We start from the raw sequence: 25,093 nt of genomic DNA, 5'->3' as shown, positions 1-25,093 counted from the left end.
CTTCACTCACTTCAGGGTCAAAAGAAACATGTTTTGTGATCAGTTCACGTGGGAACGAGACTCTGACCGTGGTTTTGTGATCAGTTCACGTGTGAACAAGTCTCTTACCGCGAGACTGAGCGCACTAAGCATTGGAAATGGAAGGCGATGCGAGCTAGCTGAAGACATTTGTGTGTTTCGGAAATGTAACATTTGTACTTAAGGTATGGGCTTAATTTAAGCGAATATTTCTGAAACACAGCCTAGTGTCCGGTACATGTTTTGAAAACCCGTGTTTGCAGAGCATTATTGGATCACGGGGGCAACTCCAACAGTTAGCCTTGCTGCTGAGAACAATGTACTACTGCCTACGAAGAGCCGTCGGCCAGAGGACGCAGCTCCCTGTACCAAGACTTTCGTGTTTTACTAGGTGTGGCGTGGTTAGAGGATAAAAAAACAACATTGCGAGCAATTCACGCGTGTGCGTTCAAACTAGTACAGCAGGACGTTAGCCAACTGAGGTAAATGATTCACTCTCGATAGCGACTTCATGCTTCACGCAAACCTGGTTTGGGAAAGTACAGAGTAGGGCCTTGCTGACTTGGCATCGCTAGACACCTGGCTAGCTGGCATGGAAAATACAAATTAGTATGTGTGCGAAGTTGAGATGAATTCTGGGACTTGTAAGCCGATGTTGTTTTGCTGACTGGATGAGAGGAGGTCTGATGAATCCACATTGTAGCCCGGACGCTCAGAGTTTACAGCTTGTTTATCTTTGAAATGATGGACCACGGGTGTTTCTTTTTTACGTGAAATGGCATATGCTCCATTTCTTGGTTAGAAGAAAATATTAAAAAATGCACACATGGTTCGCAATAGACAGCAGGCCTTTCGTCAGTGTCTCGTTTCAGTTTCATAATCGTAAGCCTAGCATTTATATCCTATGACGTTAACCAGCTTTTAGTTGAAGGCTACCACGAAGGTCCATCCAGATTATATAATGCATTTATGCATAGGCAATCATGTTAAAAACAAATACACAATTTATGTCATTAACCACAGATATGGTTAATATATCCCTCATAACATAATATTCCCTTCTGCATAATTTACATCACGCGCACATGAATTGTCATGTTTTCAATTTCATAATGTTGGGCTAGCATTTATATTATATAACCATCTTAGATGTTGAAAGCTACCACAAGGGTGGACATATATTTAGGCCTACAAATAATTCAAGGTTTATGACGGTGTCATAAACCAGAGAAATTGTTTATATATATCTCCCTCATAAGACTGGATTTCCCTTTCAGCAACATGCACATCAAACACAATCACACTGAATATTTTTTAATGATCCTATCATATTATAAATCAGCAAATACAAATACCTAATCTGGTATTATTTTTATGTTGTTAATTATGTCCACCTTTTGGTCTGTGGCATATAAAGAACATAATTAGTTTATCGTTTATCAAACTGAGCAACAAGTTATAATTGTGCTGTGTACACTACATACTAGGCCTGGGCGATATGGCTGAAAGACATATTACGCTATAACTTGATCATTTTGATCGATATCGATTACTATTGATTTGAATTACCTAAAAAGACTAGAATTAACATGCTGGATTTAAACACTTCTGTTTAACACTTAATATGACCTTCCACTGTTCTTCATTGATGAATACTCCAATGTCGATACAACAATGAAAAACACTTAAATATTGTAAATAAGTATGAAACCGTGTAACAAACCCAGCTGCTAGATTCAGTGGTCCAGTCTCTTATCGATATATATTGAACATGTTTTCTATTGATATTGATCAAATCACGATACGATCATTTATTGTTTTATTGCCCAGGCCTACTACATACAATACATCACATATAGGGCACAACATACAAGTACATTACATTTATTGAACCTATATATTGACAAGCATGCCTTTTTATAATACCTCAGCTGCCATGGATGCCAGTCTGGAAACAGAACAAGACAACATTGCTGGTGATCACAAGTCAGGTAAAACAAAATGTCGGTTGATAAACAACAAAATGTTGCGGAAGATAAGCGAGAAAAGAGATTAACTTAATTTCCCCTGTTCTGTAGAGCAACAAGGTGATCTGGAACACCAAATTGGGATATCAGAAGATACAGATAAGACTGCTCGTCCTAGCCTGTCCGAGTTTAAAAAGTCTTGGGGCTTCAGGCGGACAACTGTAGCCAAGAGAGAGTTCATGGAGGAAATCATTGACCTGGACCCTAGCCCCCTGCTCGTTCGAAGGGGCCGGAGTCGCCGCGCCAGGCAAACACGCCAGCCCGCTGTTGACCCCGAGCCCCCCCCAAAACCTAGCCGCTCGGCCAGTTTGGTTATAGACAACCTAGAATGGTCCGCTCCCTCCTCGCCTGTGGATACAGTGGCCGCGGAGGCCGCAGAGGCCTCCACAGGAGGGGCGCTCGACCCCAGCTTATGGCAGGACTTTGGCTCTGCGTTCCACACCGCCTTTTCCCTTCTAGGTGGGAATGAGGACACGCCCATGGACGTGGCAGATCCCCTGCCTGGCCCTGATGATCCTTACGCACCTGACTTTAGTGAAACCCTGAGCTCAGCCGGGGCCGAGCTACCCGAGACCGGAGCAGACGGTTCTGACAGTGTGGACGGGGATGAGGATCCGGACCCCCCTGGGGGGCCCGCTATCGTGGGCGTGGCAGGGGTTGAGAACCAGGAAGTGCTGATGATCTCGAGTCAAGACGACAACGACAACCTGACTCTCATGCAGCTGAAGGAGCAGCTGACATCCAAAGGCCGGCCCGGCCGGGGTGGGAGAGGGAAGGCCCGTGGGAAAGGTAGGGGGAGAGGGCGAGGTAGGGGGAGAGGTAAAGGGAGGGGTCGTGGAAGGGGCAGAGCAGTGGAACTAGAGTCCAGCACTGCGGATGATGACGAAGATCAGACTCTAGTGAGTCAGGAAGCGCGGCCACAGCTGCACCAACAACAAAAACCTGAAGGCAGTCCAGAGGAGGTGATAGTGTTGGACTCATCCCACAGTCCCACCAAACTTGTAGACTCCGACTGCATAGTCTTGGACAGTGACCCTGAGCAGTCTGCCGATGGCACCCCAGGCCAATATGACGATCCAGTAGAGGACGGGAGAGTCGAGGAGGAGAGGGGCTATTCGAGTATTTCCGACAGCGAAGGGTACGACCCCAACGCCCTGTACTGCATCTGCCGTCAGAAACACAACAAAAGGTACTCGTCACTCGTTGCAACATAAGACGTCAGACGTTACAGACGTCTTCACCGTCTGTATGCCCCTCCTTGCTGTCATTCATTCTCTCGTGGCCACCACTCCTTCTAGGTTCATGATCTGCTGCGATGGCTGCCAGGAGTGGTTACACGGAGACTGTGTTGGCATCGGCGAAGCACAGGGTCACTCCATGGAGAGGCGAGGAGAAGAGTACAACTGTCCTACCTGCACCAGCAAGAAACAAAGATCACTGCTGGCTGACGTCCCCTCTGAAGATTTGTCTGAGAGAGCAATTCCAGCTAGCTTGCCAAATGTTCTCGCACCCACTGCTCCCGTGGAAACAGTGCTAGAGGTCCCCAAGCAGCAGGAAAGCAAGGTAGGAAGGACTGAAGAGAGCACTGGCATATTGGTTGAACTGCTGAAATTATTTTTGCCCACAATGTATATATTTTATTTTCTCAATTTTTGAGTTCTGTGTTTATGTAACCAAAGAAGAACCAAAATAAAATTACCATCATGGTTGTGAACATGGAGATGTCACAAGAGCCATGTTGAATGCACCTATTGTACTTCCTTTTGGACAAAAGTGACAGCTAAATGGATATAGTTTAAAGGTGCCATGACATGCCACCAGGTGTGGTGTGATTAGCCATTACAAGCCGTTTTGAAAATCTGTCACACATCTAGGTGGACACGCCTAGATGTGATGTCACAACAGACGGATTTTCGAAACGGCTTGTAACGGCTAATCACGCCACACCTGGTGGCATGTCATGGGACCTTTAATGCATGTGAACATATTGTCGACATGAACCCTGGGTGTGTCTGCGATCTATTTCAGGTGCTCTCTGGCTGGATCTATGATCGTAGAACATGGCCTAAGACTGAACTTTGCTTTCAGGGGGCTCCTGAGGTGACGGCGGAGCAGGCCAGGCCAGCGCCTGATATTCAGACGGAGACGGACAGCGCGTTTCCTCTCTGCATCGGCCCCAGTTGCCCCAAACAGGCCCTGCAAGACTCTGTGTACTGCGGCACTGACTGTATCCTCAAGCATGCAGCTGTCACCATGAAGTCCCTTACCGTGCCCAAGGAGCCCAAGCCCAGAAGCCGACCACAGAGAAAAGCTGCCGCCAGGGTAAGGAATTAAACAGTCTGAACCGTTTCGAATTGGAGCTCTTTCTGTGATAGTTTTGCCCTGTTTTTGTTTGATTAAATCTTACCTCCCTCAATTCCTTGTAAGATGCATACTCAGGTCTATGAGTATTGGTTCTTTACTCTTTGTTGTCAATGTTTTGTCCATAGGGTCTGAGGTCGGGTGGGGTGACCCCGAGTGTGGCAGAGCAACTGAAGGAGCATGAAGAGGAGCAGCAAGGTGATGGGGGTCAGAAAGAGGCAGCGTCTCCCCTCGCCTGTCACTCCAGCCTCAGTGCAGTTGAGGCTGCTCCTGTTGAGGCGTCTTCTGTGTTGTGCATGGCCTGTAGGTATCATTCACTGCACAAACACATCCAACATCTGGCTCACGACAGACCCTCAGATGAATCAGTGAAATCACAAACAGGCCAACACCTCCACCTTGTAGTCCCAGGCAAGAGATCACTAAGACACACACACACACACACACACACACACACACACACACACACACACACACACACACACACACACACAAAGAAAGATTTTATTTAGCAGAGGTCAGCAGTGGGTAAGTATGTTTGCTTTTTTATTTTGCATTCTTCAGTGAATGTATATCTATATTCAGTACATGGCAATCTTGACCGGTCAGCATTTCAGTACACCCAGCCGCACTCAATTGTTTTGCAATTGTTACTCAAAACCACGTTTTCAAAATAACGATACAGAAGCTGTATAGTCGCAAACCACCCCGTACTGCAAGACTTGGTTTGAAATACTTGAGTTCCTACTTTCGATGTGAACACCATCAGCACGGCCACACTCCTGCCACTGTACACGTTACAATACAATACAGACAACACTAAACAATTATTTTATTGAACAGTGAAAAAAGAAAGGGTAAATTGGAAGAAATTGGCATAGATCCCCCCCCACACCTTAACTCGTAACCTAACAGCAGTTTTAGTTTGCTTATTTCACAATTCTCTGGAAATGACAGCAACCTTCAGAACTCCCACGGTATCTTAAATTATGGATATATTAGGGTCCACAATATCTACATATATAATATCTCTCTAGTTTTCTCCACATTGTTCGTAGGCAACCTCTTTTATTTAGTTTTGCCCTTTCTGCCGGTTTCTGATCAGCATATATTTGTATATGCAATTGTATACTCATCTGCTTGGTATACCTTTTAAAGTTTTGTACTATACTTTTACTATACTTTTTAGCCCATAGTTTAAGACCATACATTCAGTAATGAGCTGCTACCTAACAGCTAGTCGGCATCAACACACTTTTACATATATCATGGGAAAAAGTTAAAAACCTCGGTTGCCCTTAAATAGAGCCCATATATTTTTGGTGAATACATGACGGTTTGCTTAACAAGTTGGAGTTCTGGGGTGCTCTGAGGAAGAAGAGAATTCAGCGTTGCCCCCACTCCACTACCACTGAGTCGGTCCATGGCCTGTTGCTTGGGGATTTGGCAGCAAAACTACGTTGGTCGGTTTTGGATTTCTCCTCCGCTCACCCATTGTTATTTTTTTTGCTTGACACACAAATTGCTGTGACCTACATAGCATCCGCACCAGGAGAACAAACTCACAAAGCAACTTTTTTCTCAATTTCGAGAGGAAGAACACCCACGACCATACACACTACATTCAATATCAATCGCAAAACACTTTCATTGTCCGTTGGAATCAGATGCACAAACTTTTCTGACTGAAGGAAAATCTCAATGATACTACAGTGCAATTTGCAGGGCTTTAAGTCATTCATCCTCTTTCACACACAAACACTGACACGCATACACCATTACTCTCTGGCCAGCCATCAAACCATACAACTGTCAGTAATAGCAGCTTGGGTAAAACTGGGTAGATTGGGGCGAGGGTTTCAAGAATGAATGACCAGCCACAGTGCTGCACCCCGGGCGTGGAGCGGGAGGATTGACATCTGGGTGCACAGACCGATCCCAAGGTGTCAACATAGAAGATGATGTCAGAGAGAGGCATCAGCGGCCTGCACCCAAAGAGCTGTTGGTACCATTCCACGAAGACAACCGGCAGTTAAAGACGTAGCAGGCCTGAGTGAGTTCACATGTTCACAATTCCTCAGCCCGTGTGGAACACAATCATCTTTTTGGGGTTTGGGGCTGCAAAGGATTTATCAGGATTCAGGATTCATGCATACATACTCTACATGTCATTGCAGGAGCTATCAGGATTCAGTGGACAATAGCACTTCTTTCTAAGGAACAAATAGGATGTGTTTCTTAACACCATCAACATTTAGGGAAAGGTTTTGAATTGATCTCTTGCACAACTTGGCCAACAAACTATTCACCCTGTAGCAGTGACTCCAGTCAACTTTACTGGTCATCTGGTCCTTACCTCTCTTCCCCAACCTCTGACCACTACATTTTGCTTCACCAGAGTTTATGTGTAGCAGAAAGAAGTAAATATTCATTGACTTATAGATTGGTAGTAAGTGGCTTGCCTTGTCAAGCATCGTGGCACATGAAAGTTTCCTACAGTCTAAAGGAGATGCAATTTAGAAAAGGCGTATGACTGAAGGAGTATGACTATATATACCTGTGGGTCGACCAATCAAGGATTATCTTAATGATTTGTGGGTTATGATGCATGGGTTTGTCTCAGCAAAAAAACACATCTGAGATCATTTAATAAGGTGTCATAATAACAGAACATTTTAGGTAGGTTACCACCAGTAAAAGTGAAAAGCCAACTGCGATGCACATGGCATGTGCATTTATATTGATTTGTTTGCAGAGATACAACTAAAACATGCATACATACATACATACATACATACATACATACATACATACATACATACATACATACATACATACATACATACATACATACATGTTGTCTGCATACAATGTGTTGTCACGACACATACTACTTCTAGATACCACGGGGAAGAATTAACGGCATCCTTTTTTATTAAAAGATAAATATACCATGATTACAAGGAACGACAGCCGAATGACTAGTAAAGGGATGAATTACAGTGAGAGGACAGGGGGCTCTGTGGGCGCTAGCGCTGTGTGTGTCTGTCAGCCCACGGTCGGAGGATGGAGAGTGAGAAAGCGCAGCTGGTCCTGGTGTATCGATGCTTCAGACATTTAGTCACTCAGTGGAGACAAAAATCCCAAGAAGACCTCCCCGCCTTCCCCCTACACACCTAGGTACCACATAACATGTATTCAGGTTACTTTATTTTACAAGAAGACCTCCCCTCCTTCCCCCTACACACCTAGGTACCACATAACATGTATTCAGGTTACTTTATTTTACGACCTCATAACAGGAATCTGATCAGAGTCAGTTCATATGTGGTCCTATATCAGACTCATATCTGATTTCTGGCCAAGCAACAGCAGTGTGGACTGTTTCAATAGATGAAATAGCAATAGATGCTAATACCTCATTTTTATGGACACTTGCAAATAGGATACTTTCTGTTTGATGAATCATGCAAATAGTTATTGTAAGCGGCCGCATGTCTAGCCATTCAGGGCAGAGATCTGGGCACACTTGTGTCAGATATTGGTCATTTACAAAACTGTATGTAAACGGTGACAAAAGATTGATTGTAGCAAAAGGATCTGAGGCTACACACGGGCCCCTTGGAGTCCAGAGTTCACCGTTGACCAGTAGCACACAGCCTACTGAATTCAGCATTGCACATGGTGTAACAGTACGCTATTAATGTTTTTCTTACACATTTATGATCGTAAAATCTGTGCAAGAGTAGTTTCTTTCTCACATGACTCGAATCACCAGACATCTGACCAGACTTAATGCCTTGTCCTTTCTCCCCCGTAGTCAGCCGTGTTCTGACTGCGCACACACACACACACACACACACACACACACACACACACACACACACACACACACACACACACACACACACACACAGTTCAGTTTGTCATATGGGGATATTTTTGCGATGGAATCATTTTTTTTACAGAACTACAACATGCAGACATACACATTTGACGCAATGTTTTGTGGCTGTAGTGTGGTTAAATGGAGTAGGAGATTATTTACGTCCTTTTAAGTTGGATAGCATACAAGATGGTTGGCTATACTTGGCAGTGGAGGAGATGGGAACAGTCTTAACCTTTTTCTGAAGTAGTTTGCTGTGTATTTCGACTGAAACCTTTTGTTGGGCCATACATGTTGGATGACATTTTATTCAATGCAGATCTGAGTTAAATAGGTCTTGTCTGGTCGTCGTTGGACATAGTCATTTTAACCTTTTTGTCTTCTCTTGATATGTAGTGCATAAGCACCCTCTGCTGGCCGACTGAGAGATGTACAACCAAAAAACGTCTGATCTGAGGCCATTATTAAAAACACCTGCACCTGTGAGATTTTGGGTGGCCTCAAGTTCACGGTGATTTACCGGAACGCTGTTAGAATAACTGCTGCAAGTGTACGGTGGAAGCCAGGGTCCCGAGCGATCGATACGTGCTGCAATAACCGGAGCACTGATTCAATTAGGCTCGGCCAACTTTTATCAAATGTGGTCCGAGGACCTTGGTTGGTTTTTTCGAGACCTTATACGACGGGATGAATGAACAAAATAAAAATAAATGACAAATGTTAAAACAAACGGGTATGGATAGAGAACCACAGAGAAGCGATCAGACCCCAGATCAGAGACAACCACTTTCACTCAAACCATGGTCCGTCATCAGGAATCCTCTGGAGGCTGCCCCAAACCATCCTAAACGCAGGACTGGCGTGCTCTCCACTAAACCACTCCACACTGTACATGGGGGAACAAAATGTATGGATAGAATCGCAAAATCCAATAGGGGGGTTTCCTTCACAGCCCCGCTTCTGTGCTAACGAATGCTTGTGCCCAGACCGGTCACTGCGCGGTCCTAGTGCAACACGCACCGCTCACCGCGCCGTCTGTCACATTTTTGTTAAAATTTAAACAAGTTGTTGATTTAATTTGGATAATATTTAGGTCTGCCAGGACCACGCTTGGGTGTCCCAGGCACACCCGTGGCTACGCCACTGTCCTGCTCAAAGCTGCAGCAAAATGACGTGGGCCGATATATATATATATATATATATATATATACTTAAATGTGTGGTAGATATAATTATTAAGAGATTTAATTTGAGTGCAATTTTTTAGAAAGGCCATAGCAATCGATGAGCTATTATATCTGAGAGGGATGGGATTTTTTTTCTTATTCAGTTTCAAACGTTCTCTTAACTGCACTCTTTACAACTATTGAATGTTGCCTGCAGCGATTTTAAACCCTCCATTAACAAACTTTCCCGTCCATTGCCATTGACTTCCTTTCATCACCACAGTAAATTAAATCATCAGAGATGATCCATCCAGTCTTCAGCAAGAGGTTTTTGAGTCAACTAATTTAACAACCGCCCCTCAAACCCAAGTCATAAGCATCTACTACCACCAAAACAACCAAAATGAGTCCTTGTGAATTTGTCCAGTGAAGATGAGTCGAAGGAGGTATACTGATATTTTTAAGCACTTAGTCCAGAGAGAAGGCAGAGCTGGGTCTGTTTGGACCCATTTACATAACAGTACAACACTATCCAGCCAGCCCAACCAACACGTCTTGGAAGTGGCTGTGGAGGATTTGTCCACATCCCTCAAGCTAGAGGGACCAGCAAAGCTTCACCACCTATTCACTTTTTAAAGGGATTAAGGGATTTCGCCTAACAATTAAACAGAACTAATTAAATTAAATGAAGCTATTATGAATAATACATTGGAATCTTAGCAAAAATAAAAGTAACTTATGTTAACATTAGTTTCATCCCAAAAATGTCATGCCAATTTATTTCCTTCAATATCTATAATATGGACTATACAATATACTATACCAATAACTTATTTGAGTAGAAAATATCTTTTCAGACAATGTACCAACATTTGTCATGGTACTCTCGGTTAAAGAATGCACACTATTCTATGATAGCAGATTATTTTATTTCCTATTCATGTCATACTTCAGTTTACTCTGACACAATTTCCATTAATCCTTGTCAACCTCTTTATCTCTCCTTCTTTTCTCTTGTCACACTAAGATAAACGTATGATAACACTGCACTCATCACAGGTTTCACCGTTTCCACGGCAGCATGATATGGTGGAACATTTAGAACTTCCATGAATCTTGTTAGTCCTCTCTGAAATTCTTTGTCGTTCTTTGTCTTTTGCTTTTCATAACTTTCAGCAAACTACCTGAACAACCTTCTTGAACATCCATTAAATTGCAACAAATGTTCTGTACGCACAGAAGATCATGCAGAAGGCTGCTCTGCCAATGGTAAAACACAAGCACAAGAAACGCAGTGATAAGATCCAAGGCATGCACACTATATCCTTAGTCCTGAGGTGAAGTCCTGAAAGACAGGGCCCATGGCAGAGACTAATACACACCCACACAGTGTTTGTGCCCCACTTCCTCAAACAGGCCACCGTGTCCTGTTTTTTTTCCTTTACTCGTGTTCTTGGATCATAACTCATGGATTTAAATGAATTAAAATACAGATTTACGATTGATTTCAAATTGAGGGAAAATGTATATATAAATACTTTTGTTACCTACGTCTTAAAGAAAGTCGGTCGAATAGCCAGACAGCAGTCGTGCATGGTACAAAGACACTATGCTTTGCCCATAAAGGTACTGGGATTGTGGGATTGCGATCCAAAATCGGTAACCTGAAGGCCTCCATTAGATTAGCTTGTTATACCAGATCACAATCAAGCCCAGCACACCTTTAAGTTTTAAGGATAACCCTTATGTGAATATTAAACTTTTTGGAGTAAAACCAATGTAAACCTTATACCCTCATATAGATTTGGTACGGTGTGAATGAATGCATGGGGAAATCACACCTTGGATATTCAAATGTTCAGTTTGTTAGAGCTGGGGTCATTGAAACCATATAGTAGGATATTTGGATACATTATTTATATATGGTAGGGATGGGTCAGAATATTCGATTATTCGTTCCTGAGGGTCAAAATCGATTTTTAACATTTGGACCGTTAACGTTTTTTCCCATTCAAATGAACAAGAATTAACGGACGGAACTAATGTTGGTTCTGTAGCACTATTACAACACAAACACTGATTACTGTTAAAGTTTGTTTTTTTGCGTTTAGGTTTTAAGTGATTTCTTGCCGATGATCCATGGCTGCCTTTGTGAATGTCGGCACACATCGAATAATCGATTATTCGTTCATACCACCCACTGATTATTCAACCATGAAAAATTTGAGTTATTCACATCCCTAATATATGGCTTGATGAATATCTGGTATTTATTTAATAGCATGCAAGGGCTTAGCTTGGAAGTAATTGATTACTGAGTGGCTTTCATTTGGCCGGACATTGCCAGAACGTTTCGCAAATGAGTATTAGTCTTCAACTGCTCAGTTAATTTTCGATTTCCAAGGGGTGTTATTACCAATGGCTTCTGGATGCAGTCGGATAGACCTACAACCAATCAGAGAAAACATGTGACACATCAGCAACCTCTCTCTTGGTTCTCATCGCATCACGCCTGTTCCAATATTAGAAAAGCGGCCGTGATTGGGCCGATCCCAAGCCAGGTCTGGAAATCTGTCTGAACCGGGGGGGGGGGGCAGGCGCATACACCAGAGTTAATAAACATGAGCATGTGGTTCATCTGGTTCAAAACTTTCATTGGTATGAAAAAACAAAGATTTCTAAAGATTGACCATGCACTCAATGCCGCAGGCCTGAGTACCTGAGTGAGTAACATGTTCTCAATTCCTCAGTCCGTGTGGAACACAATCAGCTTTTTTGGGTGGGGGCTGCAAAGGATCTATCATCTAGGATTCACGATTCATGCATACATACAACCTCTACACATCATTGCGGTCATTGCAGGAGCTATCAGGGGTCAGTGGACAATAGCACTTCTTTCTATTGAACAAATCAGATGTGTTTCTTTACACCATCCACATTTAGGGAAAAGGTTGGCCATAGTTTTCAATTGATCTCTTGCACAAATTGGCCAACAGCAACAAACCATTTACCTTGTAGCAGCAACTCCGGGCATCTTCACTGGTCATCGAGTCCTAACTTCTCTTTCCCAAGCTCTGACAACTTACATTTTGCGTCACTAGAGTTCATGTGTAGCAGAATGAGAAGTACATATTCATTGACTTATAGATCGGTAGTAAGTGGCTTTCCTTGTCAAGCATCGTGGCACATGAAGGTTTTCTACTTTAGTCTCCAGGAGTTGTGCAATTTAGAAAAGGCGAGAGTATGACTATATTTGTCTTTGAGTCAACCAAGCAAGGGTTATCTTTATGATTTGTGGGTTAGGTGCATGGGTTTGTCTCAGAAAAAAACACCTGAGATGATTTAATAATTAACTCAGACATGAGATAGTTGGCTTTTCGGGTAGGTAGGTTACCCTTTAGTCAAAACGAAAAGCCAACTGCGATGCACATGGCACTTACATTAATTTGTTTGCAGAGATACAACCTACATGCATGCATGCATACATACATACATACATACATACAAACATACATACATACATGGATTTTCTAACTTCACAGTAAATAAACCTGACCACGCAGTCACCTGGTTCCAAATCTTTAATTTGTCTGAATAAACAGAACGATTTCCAAAGTTTGACCATGCACACAATATCGCATATGCGGTACATATGTGCATTGAATGCACAATGCCAAGCTGTCGACATTATGGATGTCAAATGGAGGCACCTATAGAATGTTAGGTCAGGTATTGATTTTAGAGAAGAAGAATTTCAAAAACTGTTGTGAAACAATGCATTACATATTTTAGACATAGCTATGCAACAAGATACTCTATACTTGATACAGTCCACTGTTCTGTGGGTACAATATTGTGGTACTTTATCTTGGCACGTCAAACACAAAGTGATACCTCTGCGGGCATTTTCTGGTCATGTGAGCCTTGTGAGACCATCCTGATATTGGGAGTTCACCTTTTGTTTCTCTGCAGATGGTTCTGGTCTCAAGCCCATCGAAAGCCTCCTCTGAAGATGTCTGATAGGTCCAATGACCACTTGGGGGAGGGAGTTACGGTTCACCATGAACAAGGAGGGCTGCTGTCTGCCCAATAAAAACTAAAAACATGGAAAGCAATCCACGGAGCACAGAAACTAAAAACACCCAAAGCAATCCACGGAGCAATTGAAGCATTTTTTTCCAAAATAGAATGAATAATGATGTCAAAAGATGAACAGAAATCTGCATAGAAGGCAATTCTCGGCAAATTATATTCATTTGCTTTACTTATTGATTCCACAAGAGTACCTCATCAAATATTGTTTGAGTACATAATGCTGCAGACATTTGGAAATTAATTACTGCCCAGCCAAGATATTTATGCTTATGCTAAACTTGAATCTTTATCTGGATGGTATCACAAGCTATTTCTGCGTTCTTATTATTATTATTAACGGGGCTGGGGTCATCATAAGATGGTCTTTGCATAAGTTGTAACCCATCAGCAAAACCTTGACACAGTAGCTCTTCCTTTCTGTTCGATAGCTCTACAATGTTGGTGTCTTCTGGTCTTTCATACCAACTTCATCCCTTAATCATGTAAATGTTGAATTTCCACTCGATTACAACTTAGCGTGACGGATATTGTCAGTAACGCTCTATTTATAGACGTATGTCATAGACTTAATGTGAGCCCATTATGAGCACAGCCAAGCCATGTGTTCGTCTACTGTCGGTAATGATCATGTTGTTATGGTAACTGGCTATAGCAGTAAAACACACACACACACACACACACACACACACACACACACACACACACACACACACACCACCACAACATTACCACAAACATTACCTTGTTAGCTTTCTTTCAAACAAGAATAATAATTAATTGCTGAAACATGTTTATTCCTTTGTTTCAACGCATAAAGCACTGCTCTGATCATTTAGCCAATGTGTGTGGCTCTACTAAGGTTCAGTTCCACGTGCTTGGCACGTGGACATTTGCCAAGCACACGTCATGAACCGGCTACTCTACGTATCGCCCAATGGTTGCCTGCTTTCTCTTTGTTAACCCTCATTACCAGTGTAGATGCCGTACAGAGCCCTGGGCTCACATGTCCACAGAAACATGATGGATGTGGTGATAAATGCACACTGCACGCGTATACTGTGCACATAAGAGTCCCCACTATGCATGAAATGAACCCATTAATGTATCCAATATCCTCACCACAGGGGGACACGCGATATAGATATGTTATCGCAGCCAAAACATTTATAAGTCAATTTACTTATCATTAATTTGGTAACACAATAATGATCCCATGAGGACAACCGTTCTAAATGCCCTGTTCTCTTCATTTATTTTCAGCAAACAAGGGCCCTGAACATATGGAGGCGAAAGGGGAATCAGTGGCTTCCGTGCCCCAGGAGCCCACCACCGCCGCTTCTTCTTCTATACCCGCCGACACGGCCCAGCCTCAGGCCAGCAGCCAGGGCAGGACCAGGAAGCCACTGACCACCGGCGCCGTCTCCAAGAAACCACGGCTGGATTCACCTCAGCACAAGCCCGCCAACCTCAACAAACCGACCGCGACGCCAGCCCCCACGGCGCCTGGCCCCTCGTCCTCAAGACCTCCCCTGGTGCCGCCCCTGAGGCTGGCCAAGGGCTCATTCGTCATTCCCAAAAAGCAGCAGCAGCAGCAGCCGGCGGCGGCGGCGGCGGCGGCGGCGGCGGCGGCGGCTCCTCCGCCTCCGCCCAGCCAGGGACCCTGCCCTGTGGCGGTCCCGCCGCCCTCCTCCGGCCCGGCCGCCGCCAACGAGACGCGGACTCTGCCTGTGGCCCCCGCCCCCATCGCCCCTTCCTCACGCCCCTCACAGACCAACAACCAGGTCAGGCAGAGCATCCAGCGCTCCCTCACCAGCATCCTGTTCAAGAGGTGAGGACCAAAGGCGGCTCCGTGGCAGAAGGGTTTAGAACCTGTACTCTCAAGTTAGTACAGGTTCTAAACATGTTACTCCTGTTACATGTTACACTCAGGCCTGCGGCATTGAGTGCATGTTCAATCTTAAGAAATCTTTGTCTTTTCATACAAATGAAAGTTTGGAACCAGATGAATCCGCATGCTCATGTTTATTAACTCTGGTGTATGCGCCTGGCCCCCCCTCCAGTTCAGACAGATTTCCAGCAGACCTGGCTCGGGTTGGCCCAATCACAACAGCTTGTCTAATATTGGGCAGGCGTGATGCGATTCAAGCTGTGTGTACCGTTAATGCTAAATGTTTTGATCTTGGAAATGGAATGGAAACACACTTTGTTCTCCTTTTTTAGGGTGACCAGCTGTGGAGAGTTGGATATGTCAGAAGGTGATGTTGGCAAGCTGGTCACAAGCATTGAAATGGAGATGTTTGACATCTTCCGCAACACGGACAGCAAGTACATGAACAAATACCGAACCATAATGTTCAACCTGAAAGATCCCAAAAACAAGGTCCGTAAAAAAAATCCTTATGTTTATGTTAATAATTCAATTCCTGCCTAATTATAGCTGGAATAATAAGCATTTAATTTAACCTTTTTGTTGACATAATTTAAAGGTGTATCAAATTCCCTTAATATTTTTACTTGAGTTTAAATAAATTGACCAGCCACCAGGTATTAGCCGATCCCCTGAGAATGAGCCGTGCCTCATGGGTGCCTCATGCTCTCCGTCCCCTCAGGGTTTGCTGTTCCGGGTCGTACGCGGAGAGATCAGTCCCTTCAGGCTGGCCCGCATGAGCCAGAAGGACATGCAGGCCACCAAGGTTCCTGAACCAAGTGCCAAAGGAACCACAGAGGTACCGTTACAAAAAAACAGAACGGAAAGACTCCACATTTGAAGTCAGGATGCTGAAAACCCTGAACATTAGCGTTCTGCTAGTGCATCTCTGCACTCTAGTCCCCTCGGTCAACAGTCAAATAACATGAGTAAAGAAAAGTTATGCCATGAAATCACTTAAAGTTTCAACCATATGCATCCACATATATATGAAACACGCCTGTCACCAGCAAACCATAGACCCATTTCCTTTCTTACCGATCAACACAAGCTGAGAATAAGCTGTTATTGAGCTCTGTCTTGAATTTTGTGTACACTTGGCAACGCTGTTTTCCCTTTTCTTTCTTGTTAAAGGTCAAGGACACAGATGGAAAAGCACAACAATGTTCCCTGCAGAAGCCAGATGCAGTGAAGGTTGACCTGCCTAGTCTGAGTACACCCAAGTCTGAGAAACCCATGGTGCTCCCCTCTCTCATATTCATACTTATATTGTTAAAAAATACACTTTAGCTGTATTGTTTGCAAAGCGAATACTAACATATGGTGATTATGCTTCATTGTGTGCGTGTGCATCATAAGGAGCAGAAGAGAGGTATTCCACCTGCAGCCCGGTCCAGACCAGTCCAGCCCAGTCAAACCAGTTCTGTTCCGGACATGCTCAGCTGTATGCTGAAAGACACAACTTCAGAGCACAAGACTCACCTGTTTGACCTGAAGTGCAGGATATGTACAGGTGAAGGATCTCTCGATTGTACATTATAGGAGACGTAATTGTACACACACAATAATCATTACATTCAGAAATGTAGTTTGTAATAATTATTAGTTGTCATCGCTGATGCTGGGAGTTCCAATTGTACCAACATTTCTGCTTATAGGTCAGATAACCGAAGAAGAGGATGAACCAGCGCAGAAGAGATCAAAGGTTTCTGACCCCAGGGACAAGCGTGACTACGGGCGCACCTCATACAGCAAACCGCCAGAGAGCCCCTGGAGAGGCTGCGCTGGAGACGACTCCCCTCTGCGGGCCCCCCCCGACTCCCCCGACATGGACTCCCCAACCAACCCCCTGCTGGACCCCTCGTCCCGCCTCGTCATCGACTCTCCGGAGCTCTCCATCGTGGAGTCTCCCGCCTCCCCGGTCACGGAGCCTCCGGCCTTGCCCGTCCTCGAGTCCCCAGCCTCGCCTGTCATGGATTCCCCCGCGTCCCCTACGGCGGACGGCTTCAAGGCCAAGCCCCCCACCCGAGCCTACTCACCTGTCGTCATTCCAGCCGTCTCCATCGTCACCATCAACAGGCGGGACCCCCGCACGGCCGCAAACAGGTCCTCAGCCCTTTCCAGCGGACCACCCAGACCAAGTCGCCCAGCTCAGAACCAGATGGCGCCCTACGCTGCTCTGGGAGTGGCTAGCTCTGAGAGGACTATGCCACCATCACTGCCACTGCCCCCGCCGCCGATGCCCAGGTCAATCCTGACGAAGCCCTCTCCATCGGCCGATCTCAGGCTCTACCAAACGTCTGCACGGTATGCTGAAAGCTATGAACCATTCAATCAGCCCCTTATCCCGAACCTTAACCCCACCAGGTCAAGTGTTCAACCCAAATCTTTCCTCAAAATAACCATCTCTAAACTAATATGTTAACATAACCTATTCCTAGTACTTAACCTTGACAACTTAACCACAGGTGTATACCTAAACATGCTGTGCTAATAGTGATTTTGACCATTACAAACTTCATACCATACCTATCTCTAGAAATAGTGTATTAACAAGCTTGTCGAGTGCTTTTTTTTTTTGCTGGTGCTTTGACCTTGTCCTTCACAAGACTGAGAGGTGTAGGCTTGCATACATTTTCTGCTCTTCCTGCTCATCGCCTTGCATATTGCACTTACTTAATTTTGTCCTGTACTTCATGCTGTGACACCTGAATTTCTCATCTAGGATTTATTAAGTACTTGACTAACATTGATTATTGGACCTTGTTGCACTTGACAATCCCACAAAAGTATTAACAATGTTGATGTTTTTCAAAGATGTGTGCGCTCATATTAGATGTGATCACCCTTGTGTTTTATTTTTTAGGAACATGCACTCCCATTCAACAGCTGATGGTGAAACGACTCAGTTCCTGGCCAATCAGACGATCCTGTGGAAAGGCTTCCTAAATATGCTGAGTGTGGCCAAGTTCATGACAAAAGGCTATGTGGTGTCTGGATCGGGTGAACTCCTCAAACCGGTATTTACTTTTTATTTATTATTTATTTATTTATTTCATCCAATGCTTCACTATCCTCACATACTGTTTGTTTCCATGTCTGTGGTCAGCTACAGATCATTTTAGCGACAGTGATTGCCTGTGGCTATCAAGTGTCAATTGAGTGGCACATAGCCTAACTGTTAATGTTGTTGGACTTTAGCTGAAAATTTTGACATAAACACAAACCTTTAATTGGAAATATATATTATAAGTATGAGTAATCTTTTTTTTGTTGTTGTAGGAACTACCTGATACCATACAGATAGGTGGACGCATCCTGCCTCAAACCGTATGGGATTATGTTGAGAGATTGAAAACCTCAGTGACCAAGGCAAGTTATGTTTTGTTTTGTTTATTTCTGTGTTGTTGCTTCTAAAATAATGATGTTGTTAAACACCGACCTTTAAAATGATTCCACTCATTTGTTGTATAGGAGCTCTGTGTGGTCCGCTTCCACCCTGCGACTGAAGAAGAGGAGGTGGCCTACGTGTCCCTGTTCTCCTACTTCAGCAGCAGAAGGCGCTTCGGTGTGGTGGCTAACAGCACCAGCAATATCAAGGACATGTACCTTGTTCCCATCAGTGCAAAAGAGGCCATCCCATCCATTTTGCAACCTCTTGAAGGACCCGGTGTGTAAAAGCTTTTACTTGTTTTTTACTTGTAACTTTTGTGTGTTAAAAAGTAACTTAAGCAAACTTAAGGTTTATGTTTATTGCTTTAAAATATTAATCTAAAATATCTTGTTTTGTTCTCTCCTTCGTGACACCTTTGCAATAAGCTGTAATTTATCCCAGAGAGAAAAACAGTTTTGCCACCATCACCCAATTCTTAAAACCACAAATGCAAAGGCTTTCATCTGTGGGGCATAGGCTCATTCACCTTTGTGTTATTTTATTCAGTGATGGGTCATGATTAAACCAACATTTATTAACATGAAACTCTTTGAAACTGCCACTTTAACTAAAATGTTCTCAATCTCAAAGTGACTTTGAATAAAAGCATTTTGATTAATGTAAATGTCAATTACTAACCCTGTATTTATATTACGTATTATTTTTTCGTAGGACTTGAAACAAACCGTCCCAATCTCCTCCTTGGGCTTGCGATTGTTCAGAAACCCAAACGGCCAGGATGCCTGCAACCAGAAAGTGAGGAGAAAAGACCCAAAGTTCAAGTGGCCAAAGACCCCATGTGGATGCCAAAGCCCCCAGTTCTTTATGGCTCTGACAAACTAGACATATTCCAACCCTATGACCCAGAAACCCCCATCCCCTGTTCACCTCCTCGCTCTCCTGCTGCCTCTGGCACATTAACCATCCCGTCAAACTCCACAGTTCCTCAGTTTGTGCCATCAAACAGAAGGACACTCCCTGCCCCTTCCTCAGCCCCTGCTTCTTCTAATCAATCCATCAAAACGGCTAATTCTGATAATAATCCCAGTGCAACTTCAGCTAATAAATCACCATTGCAGACCATCTTAAAAAGCCTATTTGGAGGTAAGCCATCTGACGCAGTGGGACCTGCTGAGAGCAGCTCTGTAGTACCAGTAACAGTCGGTGCTGCTATGCCTCTTTATAAATCTCAAACAACTCACCCAATGGTTGATCCCATTGTTCAACAGTATGGGCAGAAATCTAAAATCAAAGAGATAGAGGAAGAGGACCACGACTTTGATCGACCATATGATCCTGAGGAGGAGTATGATCCAGCAATGGGATACGGAGCTGCACATACCGCAATGAAAGTCCATACAGATCCCCCGGTACCATCCTCATTTGCAGAGGATGATGTAGCTTATGATCCTGAAGATGAGACTATGTTTGAGGATGTCAAAAAACATAATACGGAAGCAAAGGGCCAAGTTCCAACCTCCACACCATGCCCAGCGCCAGCTCCAACCCAGGCCCCTGCTCCAACCCAGGCCCTTGCTCCCGCCCAGGCCCCTGCTCCAGCCGCCACTCCAGAAGCGGCCACCACCGCCCCTGTCCTGCAGAACCTCCCCACCGGCATTGTGGTCGTCTCTGCTGCAACGCTAACGGAACAACAGCGGATGCTTGAGGACCTGAATAAACAGATTGAGGAACAAAAGAGGCAGTTGAAGGAGCAAGAAGAGGCTCTGCGCCAACAGAGAGAGGCAGTGGGCATGTTCATGGCTCACTTTTCCGTTTCTGATACATTAATGTCTCCCCCTCAAAAACTTGCAGCTGCCGCTCTACTTCCTTCTCAGCAAAGTGGTGCAGCGCAGTCTGAACCAAATAATTCAGAGTCGACAGACAAAGAAAGCCTTAAAAAAAAGGCCATGAACAGTCAGACTTTAGAAATTGTCAAGAAGGAAGAAACAATTACGGCATCTGCCATTATAGAACAAGATGCAACTGTTAAGGAGACTGAACAATATTTCTCGGCTGGAGAGATTGAAGACTCTGATGTAGCTTATGACCCAGAGGATGAGTCCCTCTTTAATGAAATGCAAGATGATATATTCCAAGGAGATAGCACAAAGCCTCGAGATGGCTCATTGTCACGAACTGGTTCCCCCAGAAAAGGGTCCCCTTCAGGTTTACACCGTGGTAGAAGACAACGGCAGTCACCTAAGAGGCGGAGTCGGCGAGATAGAGACCATCGCGGAAGTCCTTCAAGAAGTGCTACACAGCGATCTCCATCTCATTCACGAAGACGGAAGGATCGGGAAAGACACAGAAGAAGTGATCGGGATCGGTCAAAACATAGCAGCCGGGACCAGTCTGAACGCCAGGGCCGCCATCGCAGAGAACGGGCCTCGCGGCGCCATTCGAGGGGACAGAGAGAATCTCCGTCTTCCAGAAGAAGAGATTCTGCATCATTTTCGCCAAACCACCAGATGGGATCTTCACCTCAGCTCCCTCAGGAATCACAAAAGTTGAGTGCTCAGAGTGATCCTCCTTTGGGTCCTGTTTCAGAACCACATGAGGGAATTAAGACAACATCACATACCCCAGTTGCTATGACAAGTAACCATGATGTGAAAAGCAGTCCCGCCCTTAACATCAAGCTTGAAAAAGAAGAGCGTCCGCTATCTCTTATACCGCTCAAATATGCAACCTGGCATCAACAGGGCTTCAACCGTACTACTCTGCAATTAGAAAACGAATTGGCTCTTAATAGCAAAATTGAGTGTACTATCCCTCTGAGAGTACTTGAACCACCCACTCGGGATTCTCCCCAGAGCCCTGATCCAGAACCACAATTTGTTACGCAAAGTAGCACAGAGCAGGGAGTTCTGGAGGGAGTGATAAAGGAAGAAGAGATGTCAGGTATACAGATTGAAACAAAAAGCATTGGAACAAAACACTCTGATATTTTGAGTAAAGGTCTAGCAGGTACCAACAGTATGGGTTTGGAGATAAATAATTCTAGACCAGATGTAAAGGTGCCACCAATGCACACTATTGCAAGCCTAGGGGGGGACTTTTCTAAAGCTCCGGCAACAATTGGACAAGGGATTTTGGGGGTAAAGCAAAATGTGATAGGGCCAGGGACTAATACGTCAGAGTCAATGATGAGAGGTCTTTGGCAGTTCATGGGTGGCCCAGACAGTTGGAAAACTGGACCAAACATGTCAGATGCAAGAATGGGAGTGCAAATGGAAAACAAAGAAATCCCAGTCATTCAAAATCCAAATACAATCAGTTTGGGGAAAGTCATGCAGGATCCAAGCATAAGGGGTCTACATTCCAATGTGCATGGGCCCAGCTCACAAGGTGTTAACCCAGAAGGAGGGGCTGCACTAGCTGTTACAAATCCACAACTAAAAATTCAAGACAGCAGAGGATTAGCGATGATGGATGTTAAAGGAGGCCCTGGTGACAGTGTAGAGATTAGAGGTATAGGAACTGATGTTAGAGGGAGAGGTCGAGGAGGGAGTAGATTTGGAGATTACAGTCCAAACCTTGCACCCCATCTGAGACATTCAAGTCCTGGTGTTATAGCTGAAAGTCCTGATTTCAAATCTCATCATTCAGATAAAGGAGGATTTATTGAAGAGAGGCGGAGACCAGATCCTGAATCATGTTTAAGGGGTCAGAGTCAAAGCAGAGAAGGTGTGGTTTCCAATGTAGGCCCAGGTGTGAACAATGACAGGCAACCTCAAAGAGCTCCAGATCCAGAATTGGGGAGACCAGGGCCCAGCTTTAGAGATGAAAGGGCTGGTTATAATATGTGTGGTGCTAGAAAAGACAATCAAGGCCTGAGATCAAACCCCAGTGAGCTACACTTAAATGTTAAACAGGAAATGGGAGTGCCATACATAGGATCAGCTGGAGGTAACCCAGCCACACTGTGTCCAGATATGCAAAATGAAAATAGAAATCAAGAGGTCAGGAGTGGTCCAAATACTGGTGGCCCTGGTTGGGAGGGGCGTTGGGTTGTGCATAAGCCAAGAGAACCAACATCGATTTGTCCAGGGTTAGATGTGAGCGATGAATGGAAGGGGCCAGAGAGCAGAGTGTCAGATTCAGCCTTTAGTGGACTTAATGTACAAGATGAATGGAGAAACTTTGGGCCAGGGCTCGATAGGAGAGTGCCAGCCATTGAAGGTACTGGGCCTAATATGAGTGTGTTTGGTGGTCAACCTTTCAAAGGGGCAAGATCTGCTATAAAAAAAACTGATTGTAAGGGACTTGTGCCAGAAAAACCAACATCAGAAATGGAGGGCCATGGGCCTGACATGAGCAGATCAGGTGGTCCAGACATCAGAGAACCAGGGTCTTATAGAAGAGGTCCAGGTGTATCCCCAGGCCCTGATGAGAGGGGTCGGGGAGGTCCCCATTTCATGGAACATGGAAATGATAGGGGATCAAGAAATACTGGGGGAGGTGCAAATATGATGGGTCCAGGACAGGATAGACGAGTGATGGGACGTCCACATTTAAGGGACTCGGGGCCTGATAGAAAAGCATCAGATATGGATGGCCCAGGACCTGATAGGAAAGGACCAGGAGGTCCGGATTCTAGGGGACCAGGGGATGAAAAGAGGGGCTTGGGTATGGAAAGCTCAGGGAGGGCCTTAGGCTGTCCAGATGTTGGAGGAACAGCACCACATATGAGAGGACCAAAAGATACAGATATCAGGGAGGTGGGAGCTGATAGGCGAGAGCCATATGTAGAAGGCCCTGGGCCTGATAGAAAAAGGGAAGGAGGCCCAGATTCCAGGGGCACAAGGTCAGCTCGGAGAGAAGCACGTATGGATAGCCCAGGACTAGATAGAAAATGGCAAGATGGTTCACAATTCCGGGGGCCAGGACCTGATAGAAGGGAGACCGATATAAAAGGGCTCGGGCCTTCTATGAGGGGTAGTGACTCCGAACCAGGACGTGATAGAAAATGTTCAGATCTGGAGGGACCAGGGCTTGATAGGAGAGGCAGGGGAGGTCCCCGCTTGAGGGGGCCTGGACCTGAAAGGAGATCAGAATACCAAGGACTTGATAGGACAGGGCCAGACAGGGAGAGTCCAGGGTCTGAAAGGAGAGGGCCCAGGAGTCCAGATTTAAGGAGGTCACGGCCTGACAGGAGAAGGCCTGATATGGACCCTCCAGGGCCTGGTTGGAGAGGGATGGAAGGTAGGAGAGGGCGAGTTAAAGAGGGCCTTTCAATTGATAGATCAGGACCTGAAGTCGGAGGTTCAGATCATACAGGAACAGCACCTGATGGGAGGGGAATAGATTTGGAGAATCCTGGGCCTAACGTGACAAGGGTTGAACGCCCAAGAATCAGTGGGCCAGAGCGTGGGCCTGAAAGGAGAGGTAGACCGGGGCCAGACTTGAGAAGCGATGGGCTTGAAAAAAGTGTGCCACAAATTGAATTTGAGCCTGTTATTAGAGGACTAGGCAATATAGAACAGGAACTGGAACCTGATAGGAGGAGACCAAGAAGGCCAGATGGTAGAAGTCTTGGGCATGATATGAGAGGGCCAGATATCGAGGGTACAGAACTGGAAATGGAGGGATATGGCCCTCGAATGAGAGTGTCCTGTGGCCCAAATTTTAAGGCTCCAGGGCCTGACTGGAGAGGGTCAGGTGGTCCAGATCCTGGGGGTCCAGGGCTTGACAGGGGAGGACCAGGTGGTCCAGATTGGGGATTGATGGTTGATCCAGACTTCCTGGAACCAGGGTCTGATAGAAGTGGGTCAGATGGTCCAGACATCAGAAGACCAGGGTTTGATAGGATAGGGTCAGATGGTCCAGACTTCAGGGAATCAGGACCTGATCGGAGAACACCTTTCAGCCCTGATTTCAGCGGTACAAGGACTGATGTGAGGGGGCCAGGTGCTCCAGATTTCAGGGATCCAGGACCTGAAATAAGAGGGCCAGGAGGTGCTGACCTCATCGGACCAGGTCCTATTAGGAGAGGTGGTCCAGACTTTATGGGACCAGGGCCTGATGGGAGAGGGCCAGGTGGACCAGATTTCAGGAGACCAGGAGCTGATAGAAGAGGGCCAAGTGGACCAGATTTCAGGGAACCAGGGCCTGATAGGAGAGGGCCAGAAGGTCCAGACTTCATGGTTACAGATCATGATAGGAGAGGTTCCGCTGGTC

General features: G+C 45.1%; 1 protein-coding gene across 1 annotated transcript; it reads left to right on the top strand.

The window, feature by feature from the left end:
• Positions 1 to 139: 139 nt before the first annotated feature.
• Positions 140 to 24,640, top strand: LOC311359823 (death-inducer obliterator 1; the record flags this gene model as incomplete). Its single annotated transcript, XM_084479855.1, has 20 exons — positions 140 to 203; positions 1,950 to 2,009; positions 2,097 to 3,234; positions 3,344 to 3,608; positions 4,134 to 4,367; positions 4,535 to 4,709; positions 14,814 to 15,381; positions 15,774 to 15,933; positions 16,163 to 16,279; positions 16,615 to 16,719; positions 16,840 to 16,993; positions 17,139 to 17,787; positions 18,347 to 18,500; positions 18,763 to 18,852; positions 18,955 to 19,085; positions 19,636 to 19,669; positions 20,143 to 20,283; positions 20,461 to 20,658; positions 21,080 to 21,357; positions 24,547 to 24,640. Exons 2-20 carry the CDS (start codon positions 1,955 to 1,957, stop codon positions 24,638 to 24,640), a joined length of 4,740 nt encoding a protein of 1,579 aa, XP_084335981.1. The 5' UTR covers positions 140 to 203; positions 1,950 to 1,954.
• Between the last annotated feature and the right edge of the window lie 453 nt (positions 24,641 to 25,093).

Source organism: Micromesistius poutassou (genome assembly GCF_964030765.1).
Source record: "Micromesistius poutassou genome assembly, chromosome: 15".
NCBI classification, from domain to species: domain Eukaryota; kingdom Metazoa; phylum Chordata; class Actinopteri; order Gadiformes; family Gadidae; genus Micromesistius; species Micromesistius poutassou.
Note: the sequence above shows the minus strand (reverse complement) of the source record. Positions and strands in the feature narration are given on the sequence as shown.